Source organism: Sarcophilus harrisii, chromosome 1, assembly GCF_902635505.1.
Source record: "Sarcophilus harrisii chromosome 1, mSarHar1.11, whole genome shotgun sequence".
Classification (NCBI taxonomy): domain Eukaryota; kingdom Metazoa; phylum Chordata; class Mammalia; order Dasyuromorphia; family Dasyuridae; genus Sarcophilus; species Sarcophilus harrisii.
Genome location: NC_045426.1, coordinates 302,136,753 through 302,160,490, shown reverse-complemented (window position 1 = coordinate 302,160,490; position 23,738 = coordinate 302,136,753). Strand labels below are relative to the sequence as shown.

The 23,738-nt window shown below is 34.1% G+C and overlaps 1 protein-coding gene across 1 annotated transcript in view; it reads right to left on the bottom strand.

Annotated features, from left to right (window-relative positions):
- ERCC4 (ERCC excision repair 4, endonuclease catalytic subunit) overlaps nucleotides 1-22,058 on the bottom strand; it is a 33,913-nt gene extending 11,855 nt beyond the window's left edge. Inside the window, exons 1-8 of the mRNA XM_003761690.4 lie at nucleotides 21,380-22,058; nucleotides 19,035-19,215; nucleotides 17,031-17,226; nucleotides 16,077-16,284; nucleotides 8,217-8,397; nucleotides 6,994-7,119; nucleotides 2,847-2,957; nucleotides 259-832 (exon numbers count right to left, since the gene is read on the bottom strand). Coding sequence (XP_003761738.2) covers nucleotides 259-832; nucleotides 2,847-2,957; nucleotides 6,994-7,119; nucleotides 8,217-8,397; nucleotides 16,077-16,284; nucleotides 17,031-17,226; nucleotides 19,035-19,215; nucleotides 21,380-21,622 — 1,820 coding nt within the window. The 5' untranslated portion in view covers nucleotides 21,623-22,058. The remainder of the gene's footprint in view (nucleotides 1-258; nucleotides 833-2,846; nucleotides 2,958-6,993; nucleotides 7,120-8,216; nucleotides 8,398-16,076; nucleotides 16,285-17,030; nucleotides 17,227-19,034; nucleotides 19,216-21,379) is intronic.
- Nucleotides 22,059-23,738: the final 1,680 nt, after the last annotated feature.

Below are 23,738 nucleotides of genomic sequence, written 5' to 3'. Positions count from 1 at the left end.
GTACTAGAGTTTAGCTTTTCCTATCTGTGGGTATTATTCAGCCCAGTATAGCATTTTAAAATCCTTCTTATAAAAACTTTATAAATTCATGATTATGCAGTTTAACAAATTTTTAAATTACTTTTAAATACAGTAATATTTATAATGTATAACAATAATTTAAAGAAGGAAAAAGAACTAGTAATGATTTTAGGTTAATACCAAAGAAGAGTAAAACTAATTAAAAAAACAATAATTTAGAATTATACTCATACTTGCCTCATAGGCTTTCCAGGCCTACTTGCCCTATAAATTTCAAGTTGACGAACAAATGTTAGTTCTGCATCATATAAGACAACATATCTTGGCTCCACTTCATGTAATACTCTGGTTAGGGCATAGGGGTCACCACAACCCAGAAGTGGATGGATGACAGTGAGGGGTTCTTTCAGGATGCCATATGCTGCATCAGATGATAATTTCACACCAAACACTTCAGGTCCAGTTTCCTTCAGGCAGTTTTCTTGGCTGTTGTTTATTTCTTTATAATCAACTTCCTCAGCTTCATCCTCAATCTTTGTTACCATCTGAGTTAAAGTCAATTCTTGCTTCTTTGTAGGTCTTTGTTTTTTGGAAGTCCTGATCTTGGCTTTTGAAACTTTGGATTCTTTGCTAGATTTCAGGTTTCCTTTAGAATTATCTTCTTTACTGAATTTCATCTTTACTTCTCCAGCTTTATCCTTTCCAAAGGTTTTCGTATATAGCTTCAATAAGAAAGTCTTAGCTCCGATAGTGAGATATTCTCTAAGCTGTGCACATGTTCGATCATCACTTGCACAAATAAGTACTTTTCCTGAAGCCAAGAAAAAATTTTAAAAATATGTTCATACCTTACTTTCAAAATAAGAACGTTTATATCATGCCTCTTGAAGATGCATAATTTTAAAAATTTAATTGTTTTCAACAGTTTGTCAAATTCTTCCATCTTAAATTTTTTTATTAGATCTTTTTGACTGAAATCTTTTGTCTAAGTTGGCTATTTTTAGTGTTTTATGAAAAAATACTAATTACAAATAAGATATAAAAATATTTTTCTTTATTAGTAATTTTTAAAAGAAAAACTCTTGCTTCCTATAATAGATAAGAGTATTTTAATCAGTGAACAACAAAAGGAAAAATATATATTAAACCACATTTAAAAGCTTAATTATTTCACTGCTATAAAATAATATTGGATAAAATGATAATTATAATTTGTACTTTTTTAAAAAAACCTATGAACTTAAACATTTCTTCTAAATTTTTATATTAAAATGACACACATATTTTTATTTTCTGGAGAAAAAAATGAATGAATGAAAATGCTTACTATATGCCAAACAATGCTTGGGCATACCAAGAGAAACCTAAAACAGTCATGGCTCTCAAAGAGTTCACATTCTAACTATAAAACAATGCATTAAAAGACAGCTTGCCTTCAAAAAAGATGTAAAAGTCCATTGGTTCTTGGTGGTAGCACAAATGTCAAGGCCCAAGAGTCTGGATAATACAGTTGTTGGGTAGATGGAAAGCCCAGTGGGACATGACCATTAAATGACACAGTCACACCAACAGATTTAGTCAAAGATTTAGTGGCTAATTTATGGAAGAAGTGGGTATTTGATTCTCAGTCTGGCACTTTATTCACTTGAATAAACTGATGATCCACTGTTACTGTCTCACATAATCCAAACACATTTAAGAAAACAAACAAATATTAGGATAGAAACTGTTCACGGATAAGATTTGCTGCTAGTTAAGCTAAGGCAAACCTGACAAAATTAATCTTTTTCTATGCCTGTTCTGTGTAATAAACTAGGATATGAAGTTGGGAAATGGGATCTGGGAAGAAAACCAAAAAGGCCTTCTAGGGAAAATTGTCTTTCTTTAGTATGCTGGGTTTTAAATCATAACAATTAATATTTGAAGCAATATCTCATTGTTCAGAGACTTTAGGAATTTAAGATTGTCTATTTTGATCTACAGAAATTACAAATTTAAAGAGGTACAAAGAAGGAAAAAAAAGTTGTGGTTTTATTATTTTCTTTAAAAAAACCATACCAAAAATATTTCAGAATTGAGAAACTGTTAACACACTAGACTAAATACACTTAAAGACAAAAGGATCTTGTAAGAAACTACATCATCATACTCATATATTACACGTACATGTATCACATTCCTACTTTATTTCTTTTGCCAAGAATTCTCTTTTAAATCCAATAATGTGAATTATTTGAGAGAGGAACTTGGTAAATATGAACTTACAAAAGACTATGACTACCTTCCTAGCCAGTTCCTTGAATTTGTTTTTAAGTTTCTTTGGTTGCTTTTGGTTGGGATTACTAGCCAGGAGTTTGGAGAGATAGAAGAATAATCCCAGATTTTTTATTCTGATCAAATCTGGGTAAAAAAAAAAATCCTCTACTTCTAAATGTGCAACTAACAGTCTCTGAAGCAAGTCCTATTAATCAAACAGAAGCTTAAATCAAGAACCTAAAGATAGCAGCCATTTGAATAAAGTTTGATTCTTTCTTGATTTTTCTTCTGAAAAATGGGTTAGATCTTTTTAAAGCAAGTTTAAAAGTCCTGAATCTTATAAAAATAAAAGCCCTTCTTTCAGGCAAAATATCAGGTGGAAACAGATAATTAAGCTATGAAAGCAGCAAACAAATTGATACTAAGCAGGCTCTTCATTTTTACATTTGGAATTTATTAACTTATTTTTCAGAATAATAATTGGGAGTCACTTCTAAGCAGTTTCTCAAAATGGAACACTTAACTGCTTAATTTACTGTTATTTAATGTACTGTTTAGCTCACTCTTACCTGGACCACCAAGAGCTTCACTATTGTTATTTTCTATTTCAATTTCTTTTAATACTTCAGTTAGGGCTTCCCATTTAGGATTGCTTTCTAGTACCAGTTCTCTTTTCAATTCTGCAAAATAATAAATTATAAATTTCATTTCATATAGAAACTTCCATTCTTAAGATACTCAATATCATTGTTATTAAATTGCTGTTACCATTATTATTATTATTAAATTGTCTATTAAATAGATAATTAAGCATTTACTATGTTCAGAGCACTGTGCCAGGCACTGGAGAAGACAGTATAGATCAAACATGGCCCTAGCTTTCATGGACCTTAAGGTTTAGTGTGTCAAAAGACAAACTCAGATAATTGATACATAATATTTCTTGGTAAGTGCATTAGAAAGATGTAAATTAAAGTGTTAACCAATCTGCTCACACTAATGTTCATTAAAATTAGAAAGACAGAGTGGGATCAGATTGTAGAGGACAAAACCTTGGAATCTGGCCCTTGCTTGGTAACCACCACCTTTTTGAAATTGCAAGCAACTTGGTCCATAAGCTATTTAACTAACAAACTCCCACCATCAATTTTTCTCCCTAACCCTGAATTAATCAATCACCAATCACCTAGAAGAAAAACTATCTCTACTTGAAACCCTCCCCCCAGTATTCTGCCCCACGCAGCCATCTCCTATCCTCTTTAACTTCTTTCTCTACTATATGCCACTCATATTCCATTTAAACTTTCCTTATCCCTTCTTGTATGTCCTCTCAAATGTCCATTTTCTAAAGCGAATAAAATTCTCTTCATCCTGGAGCTCTTTCTCTCAGGTTCCATCTATCTACTTGCCTTCACTAAGACCTGGCTTCACCCAGGAGACATTGCATCCTTGCTCAGACCCTTCATGAATATTGCTAGTCTTTGAATGCCACTTCCAGGTATTCATTTGTTGTTATCATTTAGTAACCTTATTTTCTTTGAAGTTTACAGTATCAACATTTTCTGCACTATTTGAATCATGGTGGCTAGTGTATACTGGCCTCCAGATCACATCCTCTCCTTTCCAAGGAGTTTAGAACCCAGCATATTGTCTTTTTCTTCTTCCCAACTTCTGCCTTTAGTTATTTTAACATCTAAAATGATAATCCCTCAGTCTCACTTAGTTTCTCAATTCTTCAATCATTTTAAATATTATGACCATCTCAATTTCGTTTCAACTATCTGTATCTCACCATTGCTCACAAATGTTTTATTAGTTTAATTAAAACCTGTAACATTCCTTTATCTAATCTATCATTCTATCCCCTTACCATTCCAAACCCATTCTCCATCCCTATTATGATTTATAGTTCTTCTACCCCTCAGAATTCTTCAGGCCATTCTCCCTGCTATGTCATCACTTTCATTCCTTCCTAATCTCAACCTTAGAGTTGAACAAAGCAACTTTCAGCAGTTCATCAGCATTTAAATCCCTACTGCTATCCATCTCTTAGCAAATCCTAACCTTAAATTACTTTCACTGTTTGCCTCCTTTGCTCCAATTCAAGTGCTGCTAAATCAAATGGAGGGAAATCACACAACCATGGAGACTGAATACACTATTAATTTATGTTATCTACTTTCAACTGAGCTTCCATCTTCTCCCATTTTTTCAGATAAGGACCTTGCATTGAAAAAACTGACACCATTTGATTTCTTTCCTCTATATTTCAAAACTCCTCATTATCATCTTACACTTTTAACTCCTTTATCCCAAGTTGATGAGGTGCTTTTTCTCTTTTCATAGGTTTTTCTCCTTTTATACTTTGTTTTTGATTTCATATCCTTTTGTTTTCTCCAGAAAAATGTTCCTTCAATCCACCTCTAATTTTTAACATTTTTCTATCTATTGGTCCTTCCTTATTATCTCCTAATATGTCCAAATTTTCCTGATCCTTTAAACACACACACACATACACAAAAACAAACAACCAAACAAACAAACAAAATTTCACCAGATCTTACACCTTTTCAAGCTTATCATAATATGTCTCTTCCCATGCTCAGCCAAACTGTGAGAAAAATAATGCCTACAATCAATGCTTCTATTTTCTCTTTCACTCAGTCTGGCTTCCAACTTATCTCAGTTGAAACTGCTCTCTCCAAATTTACCAATGAACATTTTTTAAAATAATCTTTTCAAAATTTTAAAATAGCTTTTTATTTTCAAAATACATGCAAAGATAGTTTTCAACATTCATCCTTGAAAAACCTTTATGTTTCAAATTTTTTTCCCTCTCTTCCCCTCCCCCCCTCAGACAGCAAGTAATTCAATATAGAGAAAAGCAGAGAAAGACATGAGGGGGGCTACTGCAATAGTGCAAGTATAAGGGGATAAGAGTTTGCATCAGGATGATAGCAGTATCAAAGAGAGAGGACGATGTACTCAAGACAAAGGTACAATTGACAAATGTTGGCAATAAATTAGATACTGGGTGTGAGAGAGAATGAGTTATCAAGGATGACATCTAGGCTTTGAGTCTGGTTGACTGAGAAGATGATAGTATCCTTGGGGGTAATGGGAAAATTCAGAAAGGGAGAAGTTTGGAAAGCGGGGGTAAGGAGGAGATACTGGATCTTGTTTTGGACTTGTGTTTAAATTATTACAGGGAAATGCACTTTGAAATGTCTAATAAAATATATTTTGGATAAATACTTATAGAGGCTTTATAAATCAAAATGATAAAGATTTAATTAGCACATTGTACATAATTTGTACTTAATAATCAGGAGTTAGAAGTTGTTATGGTATAAGGCATCACATTTACTTTCAAGATACATAGTTCTAGATATCTAGAAAATACAAAATCCTTAATTATATCATTTTTATAATATTGAAGAATAAGACAGGATAAAGGAATAGATGCTTTGGACCTCAAAGAGTGTTGAGTTTGCTCTGTGCGCACCCAAGCACATGCACACACAGCATTATTTTTATAATTTTTTGTATATGTATTCTATTTTCATAGTAGATTCTAAGTTCCATCAAGAGAGGGCCTATGTTTTATATAATAAATGTGGCTAGTATTATGCTTTGCATAGAATGATTACTGAATGCAACTAATAACATCTAGGTGACAAAGTGAGGTAACTAGGTAGCATAGTGCTAGGCTTGGAGTCAGAAACATGTGGGATCAAATTCTGCCTTAAAAGACTACTAGTTGCGTGATCCTGAGCAAATCATTCAACCCCTCTCAGCCTCAGTTTCCTTACTGATAAAATGAGAAAGTTGGACTGAATGGCTTTCCTTTTAAGTTTTAAATTTGTGATCTTGTAATCTTTCCTTGTATTTTTAGACTTTTGTTGATAATTTTGCTTTTTATAATCATTTCCTGATATGTCCCCTTCTGCTGAACTCTTCCTTGCAACAAAGAAAAACAGTTGAGCAAAATTAACTAACAAAATTACTAAAACTGTCAATGTATTATTATGTAATACTTTTCTTTCCCCCTTCTTTTTATAAGTACTAAAGGAACACTATGGCTCTGTGAATTCATACCCTGGCAAACTGGTGACTAATCTACCATATCTGAAAATAAGTTGTGGAAATAAAATATCTCTTCACTTCCCCTAAGACTCTTAAGAAGCTAAGAATAATTTTAAATACCCTGATATATAAGCTTCACATATGGCAGCCATGACAAGTGTTAAAAACAATGAGACCCTGGATAAAAAATAAGTTGTTCAGATTAAGCACAGAAGCATGATGTTCCCTAGTTCACAGGTCTTTGTGAGGGAAGTACTTTGAAAAACCTGAAGTAATAAAACAGGCAATGAGGTAGTCAATGGATAAGGTGCTGGCTTGGGAGTCAGGATTTGAGTTAGAATCTTGCCTCAGACACTTTCTAGTTGTGTGACCCTGGGAAAGTCCCTTGACCTTTTTCATGGTAGTCTAGAAAGTGAGGATTATAATAGCATCTATCTCATAGAGTTGTTGTGATGATCAAATGAAATTTCACACACATATATGTAGTGTTTTACAAATTTAAAAGCACTATTGTCAACATGGATGAAATGCATCTTAAGATTTTTGAGGAAAAATTACATATTATTGATTTAAGTTGTTTTCAGCAAACAACAAATGTAAATAAAGTTCAATTCTTATTTCAACAGATACCTTGGCCTTCTTGGTCTGTTTTTTCAGTCATTTTGCACTTTTTGTTCATTCTGATATCTGGAATGTGATAAACTCTTGCTCGAGCATTTACAAACATTGAAGTACTAGAGTCAAGAAACAGCCATCCTAAAAGAAGAAGAAAGACTTAAACTTAGAAGATAATTCCAAAATCTTTGTTGATTTGCCTATCATAATCTTTAGTTTTATGATATATAAATTAGTTCTCTGATTTAGAACACACACACACACACGCCATTTCACTCTCTTTGATACTAAAATCACCACTTCCATCAGTCTACAACACTCGATTAGCTCTTTCTGCTCCAGGCTGCTAGAAATTTTGCTGGTTCTGCTTCTTGCTATACTCAGAATCTGAGTGCAAGAGCCTCTCTTCCTCTGTACCAAAGTACCACTAAAATAAGCTCATGAACTACTTCACTGAATGTGATACTACAGCCTCTGCCTCTTCCTTCTTTTAGTTCTTGCCTAGTAGTTAGTGGAGGTGCCATAGCAGAAGCCAGAGAAAGGAGAGCTTTACTCCTGGTATTCTAGGTTTAAATTTGTAATGTTTTCCCATCAAAAAAATAATGCTATTAAATGATGCTCAGGAAAAAATGGGATTAGTGTGTGTGTGGTATAACGACATGTATTATGTACAAATAGACACATTTTAAATATATATTTTACACACATACATATATATATATATATGTAAACTACAAAGCAATATATAAATATTGCCACAGAAGTATTATTAGCTTCTACAATATAATTAACTAGCTACCTTATCAATTAAATAATAGACTGTTAGGCACTTGTATGAGAACTCAACTACCATTTACAAATATTATTCCTATTCAAAAATTCACTGTGCTAAAAAACAAAAAGACTACTTACATAAAAAAAGAATTTTTGGAACAAAACCATTTTGTAAGTTGGGGACTGCTTGTACTATACTCAGTCTTTTCTGGGAATAAAATGTTAGATTCTGATGTGAATATTTAGTATTGCACAGAACAGAAGTTAAGTAGGAGGAAACATTAGCCATCAACAAAACCTACATCCTTATGCTGTGAATTTAATTTGAAGTCTTAGGACAGAATGTGGGTTCAGTATAGCATTCCCCCACTTCCCTCTCTACTCCTGGAGTAGGCAAAGCTCAACCTTTGTGTTCCATTCTCATATGAACTTAAAAAATAATATTCATAATTTTCATTTCCCACCTGAATTCTGGCCAAAAGCTTTCTCAGTTGCCCTTAAAGACTCCAGAAGATTAAGAAATGTGACACAATCATACTGAGAGAGATACTGTAACAAAGTTCGTAGTATTTTCAAATCTTGTACCAAAGACTTAGTCTTTGCTCCAAGCTGGTGCCACAAAGGATCTAAATAGTGACGAATTGTCTAAAAATAAAAATGAAAATCTGCATCGTTACTAAAGCATATTCAACATAGATTTTAGAAAACACTATTGCTCAGGGAGCACAAATACATTTTAGTTCATATGCTTTTATGAAAACATCTTTTTTTAGTTTCAAAAGTAATACATAGCATAACTGACCCTGGTGATTTACCTCATAGTCAAAATCAGTGATTCTATATGCATTAAATAATCTAAAAATCATTATTTAGATTAGAATATAATAAACAGAAAAATTAGTCAAGACATACAATTGTGATGGCTTATACAGCGATAACCATAGCATGGACCTTCCTGACTTGCCCATCCTACTGAAGATCTGGAACCTGACTAATCAATGAAAAACAGAAGACTACTAAGGTCAAAAGGTAGATTCATTTAAGCATAATGGTGATTGTGGTATTTAGTGTACTTTTAGTTAAATTTTTATTTGTATATTAAATTTATGTAAAATATGTATCATTTTATATAATTTTTATATAAAATAAGATTTTAAAATGTCAGACAGGTAATTTGTGCTGGAAAGGGTTAACTTAAAAACAGGCAATTTGAAAAAGTAAATTTCTATAAACTCTAAAGAGCTACTTTCTTTCAAAATGATTTCCTTTGGGAAGATAAGATCAGAGCTGGAAGTAATCCTAGAGGAGAGAGAATATAACTTCCTGATTTTATAGGTGTGGATCTAAACAGGAAACTCAGCATTCTTTTTCTCCATTTTCTACTAGCTACATTACTTTTGGATTTCTTTGGAATCTCTATCAAATTCTTCTTCTACAAGAAACTGATCCCTGGGAAATGCTGCAAGCTTGAATCCTGCTGGGCCTCATCTCTCTTTAGCAGGGCCTTGAGCTCTCTAGTATCTTTATCTAGAGAGGGTATCATCTTCCCTTATTTCCCACCAGTATTGGCTTTGGGTCTTCTTTGAAACTCTTCATCATGCCTTAAGCAAGAATTTTTTCTTTTCCTCCCCTCCTTCTCCAACCCAGTTTTTCATTTTTCTTTCAAATGTGTTCTCACTCCCATTGGATTATGTAAATTCTTTGAAGGTAGGGATTGTCTGTGGAATATCTGAACTGACATATGAAGGTAATATAATTTTTTGCTGTTAAAAAAAGAAGAAACGTAGTAAGATAAGCATGAAATGATACAGTAAAGAAAGCAGAACCAGAAGGATATAATGATTCAATGTAAATTTTTTAACTGCTAAGAGATACGTAAACTAAGATGAAATGCTATGATCAATCTTGGTTCCAGAGAAAAGATGATGAAACATACTTCTTCTCTTTGAGTGAGGAAATGAGGGACCAGGGATGTAGATTGATACATATAATGTCAGAACTAGCTACTGTGTTGGTTTTACTTAATTTTTTTCTTTGCTAAATGGGAAGGTTTAAGAAGTTATACTGAGAAAAAATTGACTTAAGACACCAAAAAAAGAGACAGTAATAAAACTTAAGCAGAAAAAAAACCAAAAAACTTTAGTCTAACAAATCTCTTTTCAAGATCATTTTTTTCTTTCAAAAATATTTTATTGAAGTCTTTTGTTGGTCAATCAACAAGCATTTACTATGTTCCAGGGACAGTGTTAAGTGCTGAAGATTTTTTAAAAAGGGCAAAAATAGCCTTGTTTCAAGGAACTTAAATTTTATTTGGTGAGAAGGGAGAAAAATATTAAATAACTAGGTGTACATAAGATATTTTGGAATAGATGGAACACAACAATCAGAGAAGGCTTTAACAAAGGCCTGGGAATGGCCCCTTACAGATGAAATTTGAACTGAGTCTTACAAGCTTACAAGGAAACAAAAAGGTGGAGGTGAGGAAGAAAATCATTCTAGGAATGGAGATAGGAAGACAGTAGGAAAACGGAGGAGAGAGCTTTAGGGAGAAAGGTAATGAGTTTTACCTTGGACCCTGAATTCAAAGTATCAATAGATAACTAGTGAGAGATGTGCAAAAAGCAATGAGTGATGTAGGACTAGAATTCAAGAAAGAGACTATGACTGGATATACAGCTCTCCCTATATATATGTCATATGCATAGATAATTGATAATATGATAGCCAAAACCACAAAAGCTGATCACCAACTGAACTAATAAAGAGAAGACCAAAAAGATTGGGGATTGAGAAAAGTTATTAATTAGATTTGACATTTTTTGTACAGGCATTTAATTAAATGAGAGGGTCCAGAATGGCTTTCTCAAGGAATTTAGGGATGGTTGGGCCAAGTGAGAGTTTTTAAGGATGGGGGAGACATGGAAGTATTTATAAGCAGTAGGGAAAGGAGCGATATATAATAAGAAAGAGGGAAAGAAAATTAGAGTGGAAAAGATTGTCAAGGCAATTTGCTGAAAAAGACAGAAGATGGGATAAAGGGTGCATGTACAGGAAAAGGCTAAGGCTTTTTAGATATCTCCTATTCTACCACCAGACTGAATGCTCTCTTTTAACAAAGAAAAACACTTTCACAAAACATATAGTACATTGTGTTTGACAACATATATACAATAATTTGTCCTGGCAATATCCTACCTCTCTGCCTTGAGGACAGAAAACGTTTATTTATTTTTCCTTTAGGACCATCATTTGTTTTTCAACTACAACGAAATTCATTTCCAGTGATCTTTTTATTTACATTGTTATAGTCATTCTGTACCTTCTCTGAATTTCTCATTATTTCTCATTTTTAATACATAATAGTATTTAATTACCACAGGTTTTTTTCAGCCATTCCCCAGATGAAGTACAACCAATTTGTTTCCAGTTCTTTTGTCAGCACAAATGTGACGCTTTAAATTTTTGGCATAGGGTAGACCATTGTTTCTTTTTTAATCTCCTTGAAGTATATATCTTCCAAAATTCTAAAGTGAAAGCCAGAATTATTGTACAATTTCACAGTGCAATCAACAGTGCAGTGTGCCCATTTCCCCAGTTTCTTCTATCCTGAATGTTTCCATCTTTTTTCATTTTGTTAATTTGAATGGAATGAAGTTAAATCTTATAATTCTCTTAATTTATATTTCTATATTAGAAAAACTGGATTTTGTTTTATAGAATTATTTGTATTTTGCAAATATGCATTTTAAAGCTTTTTGCTCAAAAAGGCTTTGGACTTCTCTACCATGTCCCAGAAACTTCCTCATCCTAGAAACTCACTAGAACTTTGGAAGTACTATCAAGTTGTCGTGACCTTTTTCTCTGATTAGACAGCTCTTCCTAGAAACTCTATTTAGGAAAGGTGTAAGCCAAAGCCAAGAATCTCTCCAGGTTCTCATCCCCGTCCACTTAGGTTTCTTTTTGTGTTATCTTCCCTCTTTAAAATGCAAACTCCTGGAGAATAGGGACTATCTTTTTGCTTGCATTTCTATTCCAAGAACTTAAGAAATGTGTGCTGACTGACTGAAAGATACTAGGTCTCATTTTTTTCTAATTTTTAAAACTATGGCCTTTTATATTAAAGACATGTTAATTTTCATTATACTATATATGATATAAAATATTAGCCTAAACCTAACTAATGACAAACCACTTTCCAGTTTTCCCAATAGTTTTTGTCAAATAAAAGACTGGACCCCCAAATTTATTTTTGTAATTTTTGTTCGTAGGTTTATTAAATGTTGAAACTGTTGTTTCCAATTGCTTTTTTCTTTACTTTTGTAATTTATTCCACTGATCTATTACAAACAAAGCCTCAAAGAAAATGTTAATTGTACCCAAGTCCAAGCTCCTGGAAGCATTAAAGAAACAGATAAAAGCAGAAGAGGAAAAACTGGAAAAATAAAGGAGAGTAACACAAGAAAATTCTGAAAAGACAGTTAACAGCTTAATATGAGAGGTACAAAAAGAACACTGAAGAAAATAATACGTTAAACAACTAGAATTCACCTAATGGTAAAAGAAGCACAGCCCCTTAAAAAAGTGAATTGGCCATGTGGAAAAAGAGATACAAAAATTCACAAAAAAATTCTTTAAAGAGCAGAATTGGTGAAATGGGAAAAGAAGCACAAAATCTCACTAAAGAAAATAACTGCTTAAAAATTAGAGTTGGGTAAATGGAAGCTGACTCCATGACACATCAAGAAGCAGTAAAGCAAAGTTTAAAAAAAAAAAAAAAAGGAAATATAAAATATCTCATCAGAAAAACAACTGACCTAGAAAATAGAGAAGAGATAATTTAAGAATTATTGGTTTACCTGAAAGTCATTATCAAAGAAAGAGCTTAGAAATCATATTTCAAGAAGTTGTCAAGAAAAAGAATCCTAATATTGCAAGAGTATTTGTAAGACAAATTTTTAAAAGAATACTAAAAGTAAATAATTAAAAAGCAAAAAGCAAAAACCAAAACCAAACCTAATTGTTTTTTGTTTTATTCATTTCCCCTCAATTTTTCAAGATTCCTTTTTTATATTTGTTTTTAAGGTTATTCATTCTCTAGTCTTCAAAAGTTGCATGCTCAATTCACTGATCTTTTCTTTTTCTATTATATTAATATGGACTTTCAAAGATGTGAATTTTCCTCAGAGGCCTGTCACAGTTTTGTCTTAAAAGTTTTGGTATACTGTTTCATTACTATTATTTTATTATTATTATTTATTGTTTCTATAATTGGTTATTTAACCTAATCATTCAGGATGTCATTACTTACACTCCCCTTCAGTCTGTATGTGCTATTTATACTTCCTTTTTAAAAATTTACTCATTTATTGTACTTTTGTTTGTAAAGAATGCGTTTTACTGTAGTTGCCTTTGAAAACAGGATTAATTTATGCTCTAGGAGATAATCAATTTATGCGAAGATACATGCTAAGGCATGTGTTTTCTTTAATATTTCCATTCAAAAGTTACTAAAGGTTAATCAAATCTACTTTATTCAACTATAATATAGTTCTATTAAATAATATTAATAACAATTAATAATAAATATTAAATCCAAGGATAATATTGATTTGATCAGATCTGCGTTTTCTTTCTTATTTAATATTCTGTTTATTGGATTTATCCAGCTCTGAAGGAGGGACATTAAAGATTCTCCAAGTAATATTGTATTATAATACAGAATCTTCTTGCAATTCTCTTAATTTTTCTTTCATGAATCTGATATGTTATTTATTTCACATACATTTTATGAAATTATTTTTAAACTATGTGGCATTTAAACATAATGTAGTCTCGATTAAAATTTTATTATTATTTCCTAATTTGAGGTTATGACAAATTCTACATTTTAAAAAGTCAATTAAAATGAAGTAGATTTTGTTCTATCCCCTTGTTTTTTCACTATATGATTTAAATACTTCTATGAAAGTTTTTTTCCCCTTATCTCTTCTATTCTTTTTTATATTTCTTGGGAAATTTAATCCATTCACATTGTTAAATGTTATACTATGTACACACACACACACACACACAGCATGGCTTAGTAGACAGTTAGCCTCAGAGTCAGGAAGACGGATTCAAATTCTGCCTGATCCACTCCGACTGTTTGACTCTGAATAAATTATTTATCTTCTTGGTGCCCCCTGACAACTCTTTTAAGATTAGCTATAGTGCAGATTTTCATTGGAAAAGAAAATTCCATACCAATAGTTCACTAAACCCTTGAAATCACAAGTCCAAAAACTACCAACTTATATAAACGCACAAAAATTACAAATTTACCTCCTCTTTTATGCTAGCATTTAGTCTTTTGTTTTGTTTTTGTTTCACTTATACTAATTTGAATCCAGTGTTTTCCTGTTTCTCAGCTAAAAATCTCACCTTCTTCAAGAAATCTTTTCCTATCCCCCCCTTCCTTAGGGAAGAGATAATTTTAGAGATTTACATACCTACTTACATATATACACACATACATACATAGATAGATACACACGTATACACATACGCACACCTTTAGAGAGAAGATAATCTTAGAGATTATCACATATCTTTTTTTGTTGTTGTTCCTCCCACTAAAATGTGAACTTACTGAGAACGGACTGTTTTTTGGCTTTCTTTGTAATCCTTGTGCTTATAGTGTTTGGCACATAATAAGTAATTAATAGATCCTTGCTTTCTTCTCCCAATTCCCCTTTTCTCCTCTCCCTTCCAAAGTTTCTTTGGTTTACTTTTATTACATCTTTTATGTTTATTCAACTCTTCACTTTCCCTTCTCAGATAAATACCTATTCTTGTCTACCACATCTATTATTAGGTTTCAGTGTTATTAATTTCTAATGCCTTAGCCTTTTATGAATTAAAAAGAAAACAAAGTTATTTGTTATAGAGGGGGGTATATGCATTCTTAAGTAATCCTTACTCTGCTATCCTCCTGGGATTCTCTTTAAGTATTTTATAGAAAGTCACTTTATAAAAATGATTATCTATGTCCTATTCCTAAATACTTATTTTAAAGGATGCAAAGGTTTAGTTTAGTCTATATTAATAAAAAGAACCTATACTATAAAAACAAATTCTTTTAATGTTGCTAAAAAATGTTTTAACATAACTTTTACCAAAAAAAAAAAAAAAATTACCACTGCTGTCATTACATGGCATTATTTTAGCTTTTAAACAAATGAACACTGGACAGGAATAACATTTTAGTTATACGCCTCTTTTGAAGAACTCCAATAGACAAGTTATGGCCATATATAGACTTGGTTACAAAAAGGCTCCCTAAAACAGCACTTCAGCTTTTCCAAGTCTGAGGGATGATAAAAAGCAACTCAACCCACAACAGAGAGACATATCAATTGTGTTTTTCCATATTATGCACAAATTGAATGAAAAGAATACATACTTTTTATTAGCATGCATGAAATAATAAATAAGCACAAGGAAACAGAATATACTTAATATAAACATTCCAGTTAAGTGACTTTCTATGAAATACTCTTAAGAGGAAAACTGAGTTGAAGTTGCATAACCAAAACATTTATTTCCATGCTAAGTAGATTTTTCAAATGAAAGAATTAAATAATTTTCCCTATCAACATAAAAGAAAAATATATTAACCAGGAAATAATAAATCACTATATAGCTTAATATTCTAAAACTTATGTTTTAGTTAAAATTAACCTATGACTAAAATGAACTATAAATGACACCTGAAAGATATTTAACATATCCACTTATCTTCACAATCACTAGGAAAGAAATATTCCTGCAGCTAAATATTACATTTTCACCAAGTCATAATGTCATTTTAAAAGAGAGCCTCTTACTTTTTTTCCCACTAAAATTCATTAATTCTGTTTATTCTTAAGGCAAGAAGGATGGACATAATATATTATAAAGTTGCCCTAATGTAATATTCTCCTCTGCCTTTCTTTCAGATATTTAAACTATGCCATTTTTTAAAAAAAGTAAATACCACATTGTAAAATAACAAAACACTATCATTTCTTGATTCAATTAAACTGGGACATATAAACCATTAGTATTCTTGCCAAAATCCAAACTGCTACACTAGCATTCTTATACATAGATTTTAGTATGTTATTACTTTATTTTTTTGTTTTTGTTTACAAATAAATCAAAAGAGTTACATTTTAAATAGCTTCTAAATTAATTTTGGAATGATAACAACACATTCCTGAAAAGAACAATTCAAGCATTAAAATATCTTGCATTCCTTAAAATGACAATATAAAAAATTCTGTTAGTTAGTAAAAATAAAATACCTTGTCAAAAGGTTTTCCAATAGCATTTTCTAAAGATAAATCTTCTACTTCAAGAGATGGATTGTAGCACTTTAATTCCTTCAGACATGCATTCAAAATGTCCAGAATAGCTGTCTGGATAGCAAGCATGGCAGGAGTCATGGCAACATGTATTTCAACTACTTCAGGCTTGTGTTGCTCTAAAAACGAGTTAACTGCTACATGAAACCTAAGGAGAGTAATATTTTTAAAAGTATAAACTAGCATTTTAATAGATATAACAGTTAGATCGTGAATTCCAGTTTTAATACTCAGCAATGCTCTTTTTTAAAAACTAAGAGTTAAAGAAAAAAAGAAATCTATTTCAAGACTCAGCACAGTGCCTGGCACAAGGGAGGCACTTAATAAATACTAGTTGACTCACTAATGTATAAAACATTTATGAATGCAGGTAAAATGTGATATTACAAAAGAAAGAGAAAAGTTATAGGAATTTTCTATAAATAGCACACTAAACAATTAAAATACCCATTAGTATTAGTTGTGAAAGTGCTTGAAATTGAAATCTTTCCTTGCCCCTCAAATACATAATATGTAAAAATCTGAAAATGTTTCTTGCCTGCTAAGCCTTGTTGAACTATCTTTTCACCTGGAGAGAAGTCTTTTAATTTCTTTGCTTAAAGCCTTCCTCTATCTCAGCCCCCAAATATCTGAAAGTCCCATGCAAAACTTTAAAGAAAATTAAAAGAGGCTCTCAAGTGACCTGTAATATAATTTTAATGGAAAATAGAAGGGATCTGACATCTAAATCCTCTCTGTATTATCAAAGTATTATAACTGTACAGATCACAGATTCAAATCTCTATGTTCTAGTACATTTAATTAACAGTAATACCATGTAAAATAATTATTATACAACTGATTATAACAGACAATAGTAATCACAAAAATATGCCATATAACATGGCAATTTACCTTGGCCACAGGTACAATTTTCTTACAAAAAGATTTCTCATAACTCTTTCCACATGACAAAAGCCAGTATCAAAGGCAATTGCATTATCTGAGAAAGCTTTAATGAAACCATTTTTATTTTTTTGACGAAAGAGACGCAATATGAAGGCTTCCTGACAAGAGTCAATGATTCTGTGAGCTTTATAGACCAAAATGCCTAAGAAAAAAAAAATAAAGATTTTTATAGAGCAACATAAACAATTGAGGTTAGAATGCTCATTTCTATTCCCCCTTTAAATGTATTTCATAATTAGGAAATAAGAAAAATAAATGGTCCACAATTCTTTTATTATATGTCATGTTAGGAGTAAATATAATATAGTCTTTACTGATGCCATCTTTATTACAAATAAATTATTTAGACATTCTGTAGTTAATTACATTGTTTTAACATTTGAATTTTTTTGATAATGTGTATTTTGTGACAGCTACATTGTACAGTAGATGGAGAATGGTAGCAAATCACTTAACCTTGTTTGCCTCAGTTTTCTCATCCATAAAATGAACAGAATAAAGAAATAGTAAACCACTCCATATCTTTGACAATTTAAAATTACCACCTTATATTTATATAATGCTTTACTGTTTCAAACATTTTATCTCACTTGATTTTCCCAACAACTCCATGAACTAGACAGAGAAGGTATTATCTCCATTTTATAACTGAGGAAATTGAAGCTCAGAGGGGATAAATGACTTGCTTAAATTTGAACTAAGACCTTTTTGATTTGACCTAAGACTTGTTCAAATCAAATGACGTGCCAAGACTAAAATTTAGGCTTTAGGAATCCCAGACCAATACTCTCTTAACTACCCTTAAACCATTTCTAAATCTAGATTATATAGAAATTATAATAAATACTACCATTTCTTGTGAAGAACAATATTTTTATATGTAATACACTAATATTTTTAGAATGTCCCTGATTTTCTTATTTTTGCAAGTTTAACAAAACTGAATTAATTCAGATTTCACAAATTTGGATAGGGACATATAAACTCTTTGTCATTGGATAAATTCGAGTTATAGGGAATTCCCTTTTTGGAATTGACAGGAACTCCCTGGTCAATTCAGGCTGATTGCTTAGTAATTCATAACCCTATGGAATTGCCTAGAGGCACTTTGAGATCAAGTGACTTGCCTACCTAGTTACCCAGATACTAGTATATCAGAGACAAGACTTGTAGCCAGGTCTTCCTGGCATCTCCAATATATATGCAAAGTTGTTATGTTAACAACAAATTATTCTTAGTTATTCATTAAACAGGTTTCTTAAGGATTGTAAGGTATCATTAAAAAAAATTAGTTATGAGAGTTTTGGTGGGATTTCATTATTTCAGGTTGGTTTTTTCTAATTAGTTCAAATTAGATTCTGTCAATGAAAGTGACTTAGAATACTGACATCTAGTGGCAATATAAACAAAATCATCCTTTCATTTTTGAACCCAAAATCAGAAAGAAAAAAAGCCTTTTGAAACAGCAGTAAATGATGACAGATTTTAACAAAAAAAAATTTTTATAGAGAGAAATAAAATGTTTGTTCAAATTTAGCACCCACAAAGGCTTTTAGAAAACAGACTACTATGTTCAAGGGGTTATAATGTATAAAACATAGCTTCCTTTCACCTCCCACTTCTTAATCTACTAAAGATTTGGATGATTTAGTGAAAAATAAACTTTTAAATATATGTTTTAGTCTTTTAAGACATTCATTATTCTCAAAACCAATTTAAACCATCTAATTATCTTAATTTCAAACTTATTAAGCAGGAAAAAACATTTTTTCTTAAGACCGTAGGCAGAAATCTCATTTGACAAGTGAATTTGAGAATTTTTAAATGCCAAAAATCTGGTTAGCAAACAAAAGTAAACATAAATAGCCAAATAAGTCTTTTTGATATATATAAAAGATATAGGGGCGGGGGGGGGGGGGGGGGGGGGAACCACTTAAAATGCATTCTTACCAGTAATCAAATCTGAAGGAATTCTGTCAGTCAAGAAATCTACCACAAGAATTCGACTTGTTACAAAAAGGACACCTCCTTGGGTATAAACCTCATATCTACTTCCACTTGCAATTTCATTTGTCACCCGCCGAGGAAGGTGTTCAACATCCTCTAACTTCAGCTGATTGATAAAATATTCCTAAAGCAAGTCAGATTTCATAAGCCTTTAATTTGAACATTTTGTAAATGGTTACAGATAGTAAAATTATAAGGTTACTTTTGTAGGGATAAATGATTAAATTTGACTGTATAAATGGCCTCTAAAATTAAATACAGATTCCTGGTTTGGCATTTAAAGTCCTTCATGATCAGAATGTTTCCTTGATAAGACAAACTCCTCTACAAGAATCATTGATTTTATTCCATTGGGGCTTCTCCAGCACTTTTTCCCCCTCTATCATTCCCATTCTCTCACTAATCCTCCATCTCTTCCCATATACTAGCTGCTTTTATGCTGTGTACAAATATGTCCCTTTCTCCTACATGCTTAAAAAAAAGTGTCATCTAACCTAATTATCCTCTATCTTTCCTTTTATTGTCTAAATTTAAGGAAGTCATTTACACTATGTGCTTTTTTCTCTTCTAAGCCTGTTGTACTCTAGCTTCCAACCTTATCATTCAATTTAAACTTTCTTTAAAGTTACCAGTGATTTCTTAATTGTCAAACCTAATGGCCCTTTCTCAGTACTCACCCTTTTCTGCCTCTTTGAAAACCTTTTAACACTAGATAGTCTTTTATGCTTATGTATTATATATTTATTTTTATTTATGTATTATGCACTGATCTCCAGATCCTATCAGTCCTAGTCTGTCTCTAGAGTTGCAATTCCACATTTGCATTATGCACTGATCTCCAGATCCTCAGTCCTAGTCTGTCTCTAGAGTTGCAATTCCACATTTGCATTATGCACTGATCTCCAGATCCTATCAGTCCTAGTCTGTCTCTAGAGTTGCAACTCCACATTTGCATTATGCACTGATCTCCAGATCCTATAAGTCCTAGTCTGTCTCTAGAGTTGCAATTCCACATTTGCATTATGCACTGATCTCCAGATCCTATAAGTCCTAGTTTGTCTCTAGAGTTGTAACTCCACATTTGCATTATGCACTGATCTCCAGATCCTATCAGTCCTAGTCTGTCTCTAGAGTTGCAATTCCACATTACCAATTTTCTACTGGCCATCTTACTTCCCTTCTCCCAAACTTCACTACCATGGTGCAACATAGCACCATTAGTCCAGCGTCCCAGGCTCACACCCTTTGATATCATCCTAGGCTCCATTTGAGTCCATTGAGTGTTGCCAAATTCCGTGGTTTCTATAAAACATCTCTCATTTCATTTTCTCTCTACTTCTAGGTACACCTAGGTGCAGGCCTTTATCACTTCATGCTTCCACTTCTCAGTTCCCTGCTTCAGTGATCCCCTCCTTTCAGTCCATCTCCCACTGACCTAGCAAAGTGACTTTCTCTTAGCGCAGGTCTGACTATGTCCCTACTACTCAATAAACTCTGGTAGCTCCTTCTTACCTCCAACATCAAATAGGAAAACCTGCCAAATTTAAATTTAGCATTTAAATACCTTTACAACTTGACCCCACCCCGGGCTTTCTTCTACCTGATTTCCCTTCACATATTCCACAGTTCAGCAAAACTGGCCTCCCTGTCATTGATATCAAGGGCCAGTCCATTTTCCCGCCTTTGCACAGGTTGTCCCTCATGCTTAGAGCTCTCCTCCTCCCGGTAGTCTTCCTGGCTTCTCTTCGACAAGCCCCCTTTCCTAGTGTCTCCCCAATCCCCTTTTTATTCAGTGCTTTCCCTCTGGGAGCACCAATTATACATATTTTCGTATCGTGTGCATATAGTTCTTGCATCTCCATTCGTCTCTCAGATCCCCGAGTCCCCTAATCTTCCTCAAACCTGCAAGTCTCCCTACTGCCCTTATTTCCCCACGCCCCGTTACACCCCCCTCACACGCACAAAAGCTTCGTTACCTCCCTCACGCCCCACCTACTCCCGCTATCCGCCCCCACACATCCTCACGCCTCTCCACGTTCCCAGGGGTCTCTCCTCCCCCGGCCTCTCTTGCCGCAGGCCGCCTTCCCCAGCCTCCTCCTTTTCCAAGCCTCCTTCCCCCTCTCGCGGGCTGCCCTCGGCCCTCGGGCTCGCGGACTAGCGGCCCTCGGGCTCGCGGACTAGCGGCCCTCGGGCTCGCGGACTAGCGGCCCTCGGGCTCGCGGACTAGCGGCCCTCGGGCTCGCGGACTAGCGGCCCTCGGGCTCGCGGACCAGGGGCCCCGGCCGCACCTCCTCAGCCGGCTGGGTGTTGAGCACCAGCACCAGGCAGCCCGGGTGGCAGTGCAGCCGGACAAAATGATAGAGGAGCCTGTCGGCCCCGAGCCCGCGGGCACACACCACCAGCCCATCGGTTTCCAGCAGCTCCAGCACCAGCTGCCGCTCGTACTCCAGAAGCGGCGCCATGGCCGCCCCCGAGGAGCCGGTACCGGAACTTCCGGGTAGCTCTTCCGGGTCCAAGGGCGAGTGCAGCATCCCCGGGCCGAAATGTCGGAGGCGGAGGTAGCCGAAACCGAGCTAAAGCCGACGCGACGGCTGCGGAAAAGGCGGAGGAGCGCCTGCGCGCGGGCTCTGAGATCCCGGGGAAACGGGCGGAGCCGCCATCGCCGCCGTTGCTCGGGCCTCCTTCCCCTCTGAGCCTCATGGCGGCTAAGAACGGCCCAGGCCCTTTCCGGTTCCTCCCAAGGCCCTCCTGGCTTTTACTCAGTTTGGAAATCCGGCGCACTCCGTGTGAGGAGAGAGAGCTACCAAGATTGTCAATTTATTTTTTAAAAATTGGAGCAAATTACCCGTGCTCCGGTCATCAGGAATTGACAAATCAATTTTGTGAAACTTGTTAGATGCAACGGCGCTAGAATTAGTGATTCTCTCTTGTTTATCCGCTTGGGTGATGCGTCAGTATCAATTTTCTTTCTTCTTCTATTTCCATTTTAAATAAACATGTAGTTTATCAGGATGTAGTCCTAAGTCTCTCACCCTCCACCTTCCCCTCCTCCCATCCATGCTGCATTCGTTTGTGTGACTGAAAAATAAAAAGCAAAACAAGCGTGTGCTAACTCGTGTTTTTTTGCCACAAGAGGGACATCTTTGGTCGTATTTGAGTTCAAGCGTTTTAGAAAATTTAAGTTCCAAATCTGCAATACTTTTTTTTTTTCTTCACCCAGCCTGCATTGGAAGTTTGAAATAAGTTATCTGATATTTACTATCATAGGCGTGTTTTTTTTTTTTTTTTTTTTTTTTTTTTTTTGCTGAGGTAATTGGGGTTAAAGACTTGCCCAGGATCACACAGCTAGGAAGTGTTAAGTGTCTGAGGTCAGATTTAAACTCAGGTCCTCTTGACTTCAGGACTGGTTCTCTGTCTACTGTGCCCCCCAGCTGCCCATATAGGTAACTTTTTGAGGTGAGTCACATACAAGATTTAAACCAAGGGCTTCCCAACTTCAAGAGCCTACAGTGACCCTAAAATACGTAAATGGATATGTGTGTGTGTGTATATATGTATATATTTGCAAAGAGTTAAAAAGTAAAGTAAGGAAGTAAAGGCAATGGATACTTTCTTTGGAGTTTGTGAAAAGAACTTTTTTTTTTTTGTCAAGAGTAATTTTTATTTCTTTCAAGTGAGTGGATTTTTTTTTTTTTATATATTTGTTTTTTTTTTTTTTAATAACTTTTTATTGACAGAACCCATGCCAGGATAGTTTTTTACAACATCATCCCTTGCACTCACTTCTGTTCTGATTTTTCCCCTCCCTCCCTCCGCCCTCTCCCCAAAGATGGCAAGCAGTCCTATACATGTTAAATAGATTGCAGTGGATCTTGGATATAATATATGTGTGCAGAACCGAACAGTTTTCTTGTTGTTCAAGGAGAATTGGATTTAGAAGGTATAAATAACCTGGGAAGAACAAAAATGCAAGCAGTTTACATTCATTTCCTAGTGTTCTTTCTTTGGGTGTAGCTGCTTCTGTCCATCCTTGATCAATTGAAACTCAGTTGGATCTTGTCTTTGTTTGAAGAAATCCACTTCCATCAGAATACATCCTCATACAGTATCGCTGTTGAGGTATATAATGATTTCCTGGTTCTGCTCATTTCGCTCAGCATCAGTTCATGTAAGTCTCACCAATTCTCTGTATTCGTCCTGTTGGTTGTGAAAAGAATTTAATATTTAACTGGAGCTTTGAAGTAGGGTCTAATGATTTTTGGAGGGGGGAGACCTTGGGTATGTTTATTTGGAAAGGAACCAGTAGATAGAGAGATCAAAGATTTAAGAGAGACAGACAGACAGACACATATAACCAGAGGCAGAGAGACATATAGCCATTGAGGTGCAGAGGAAGAGAGAAAATGATTATGGTGGCAATATGCTGGAGAAAGCAAGAGAGGATATTAAAGGGAGTCTGTAGGTTGGTGAAGATCAGGCTCATCTTATCTAAGATAGACTAAAGGAGGAGAAAATGGGGGGAGGGATTTTGTGTGGGATAATTTGGTCTTTAATCTGTTGGTGTTTCTTTTTCCAAAACAGCCAGGTGATAAAAGATCTGAACTTTTATTGTCCTTCAATATAGCCCGGTTAGCTCAGGCCTATCTC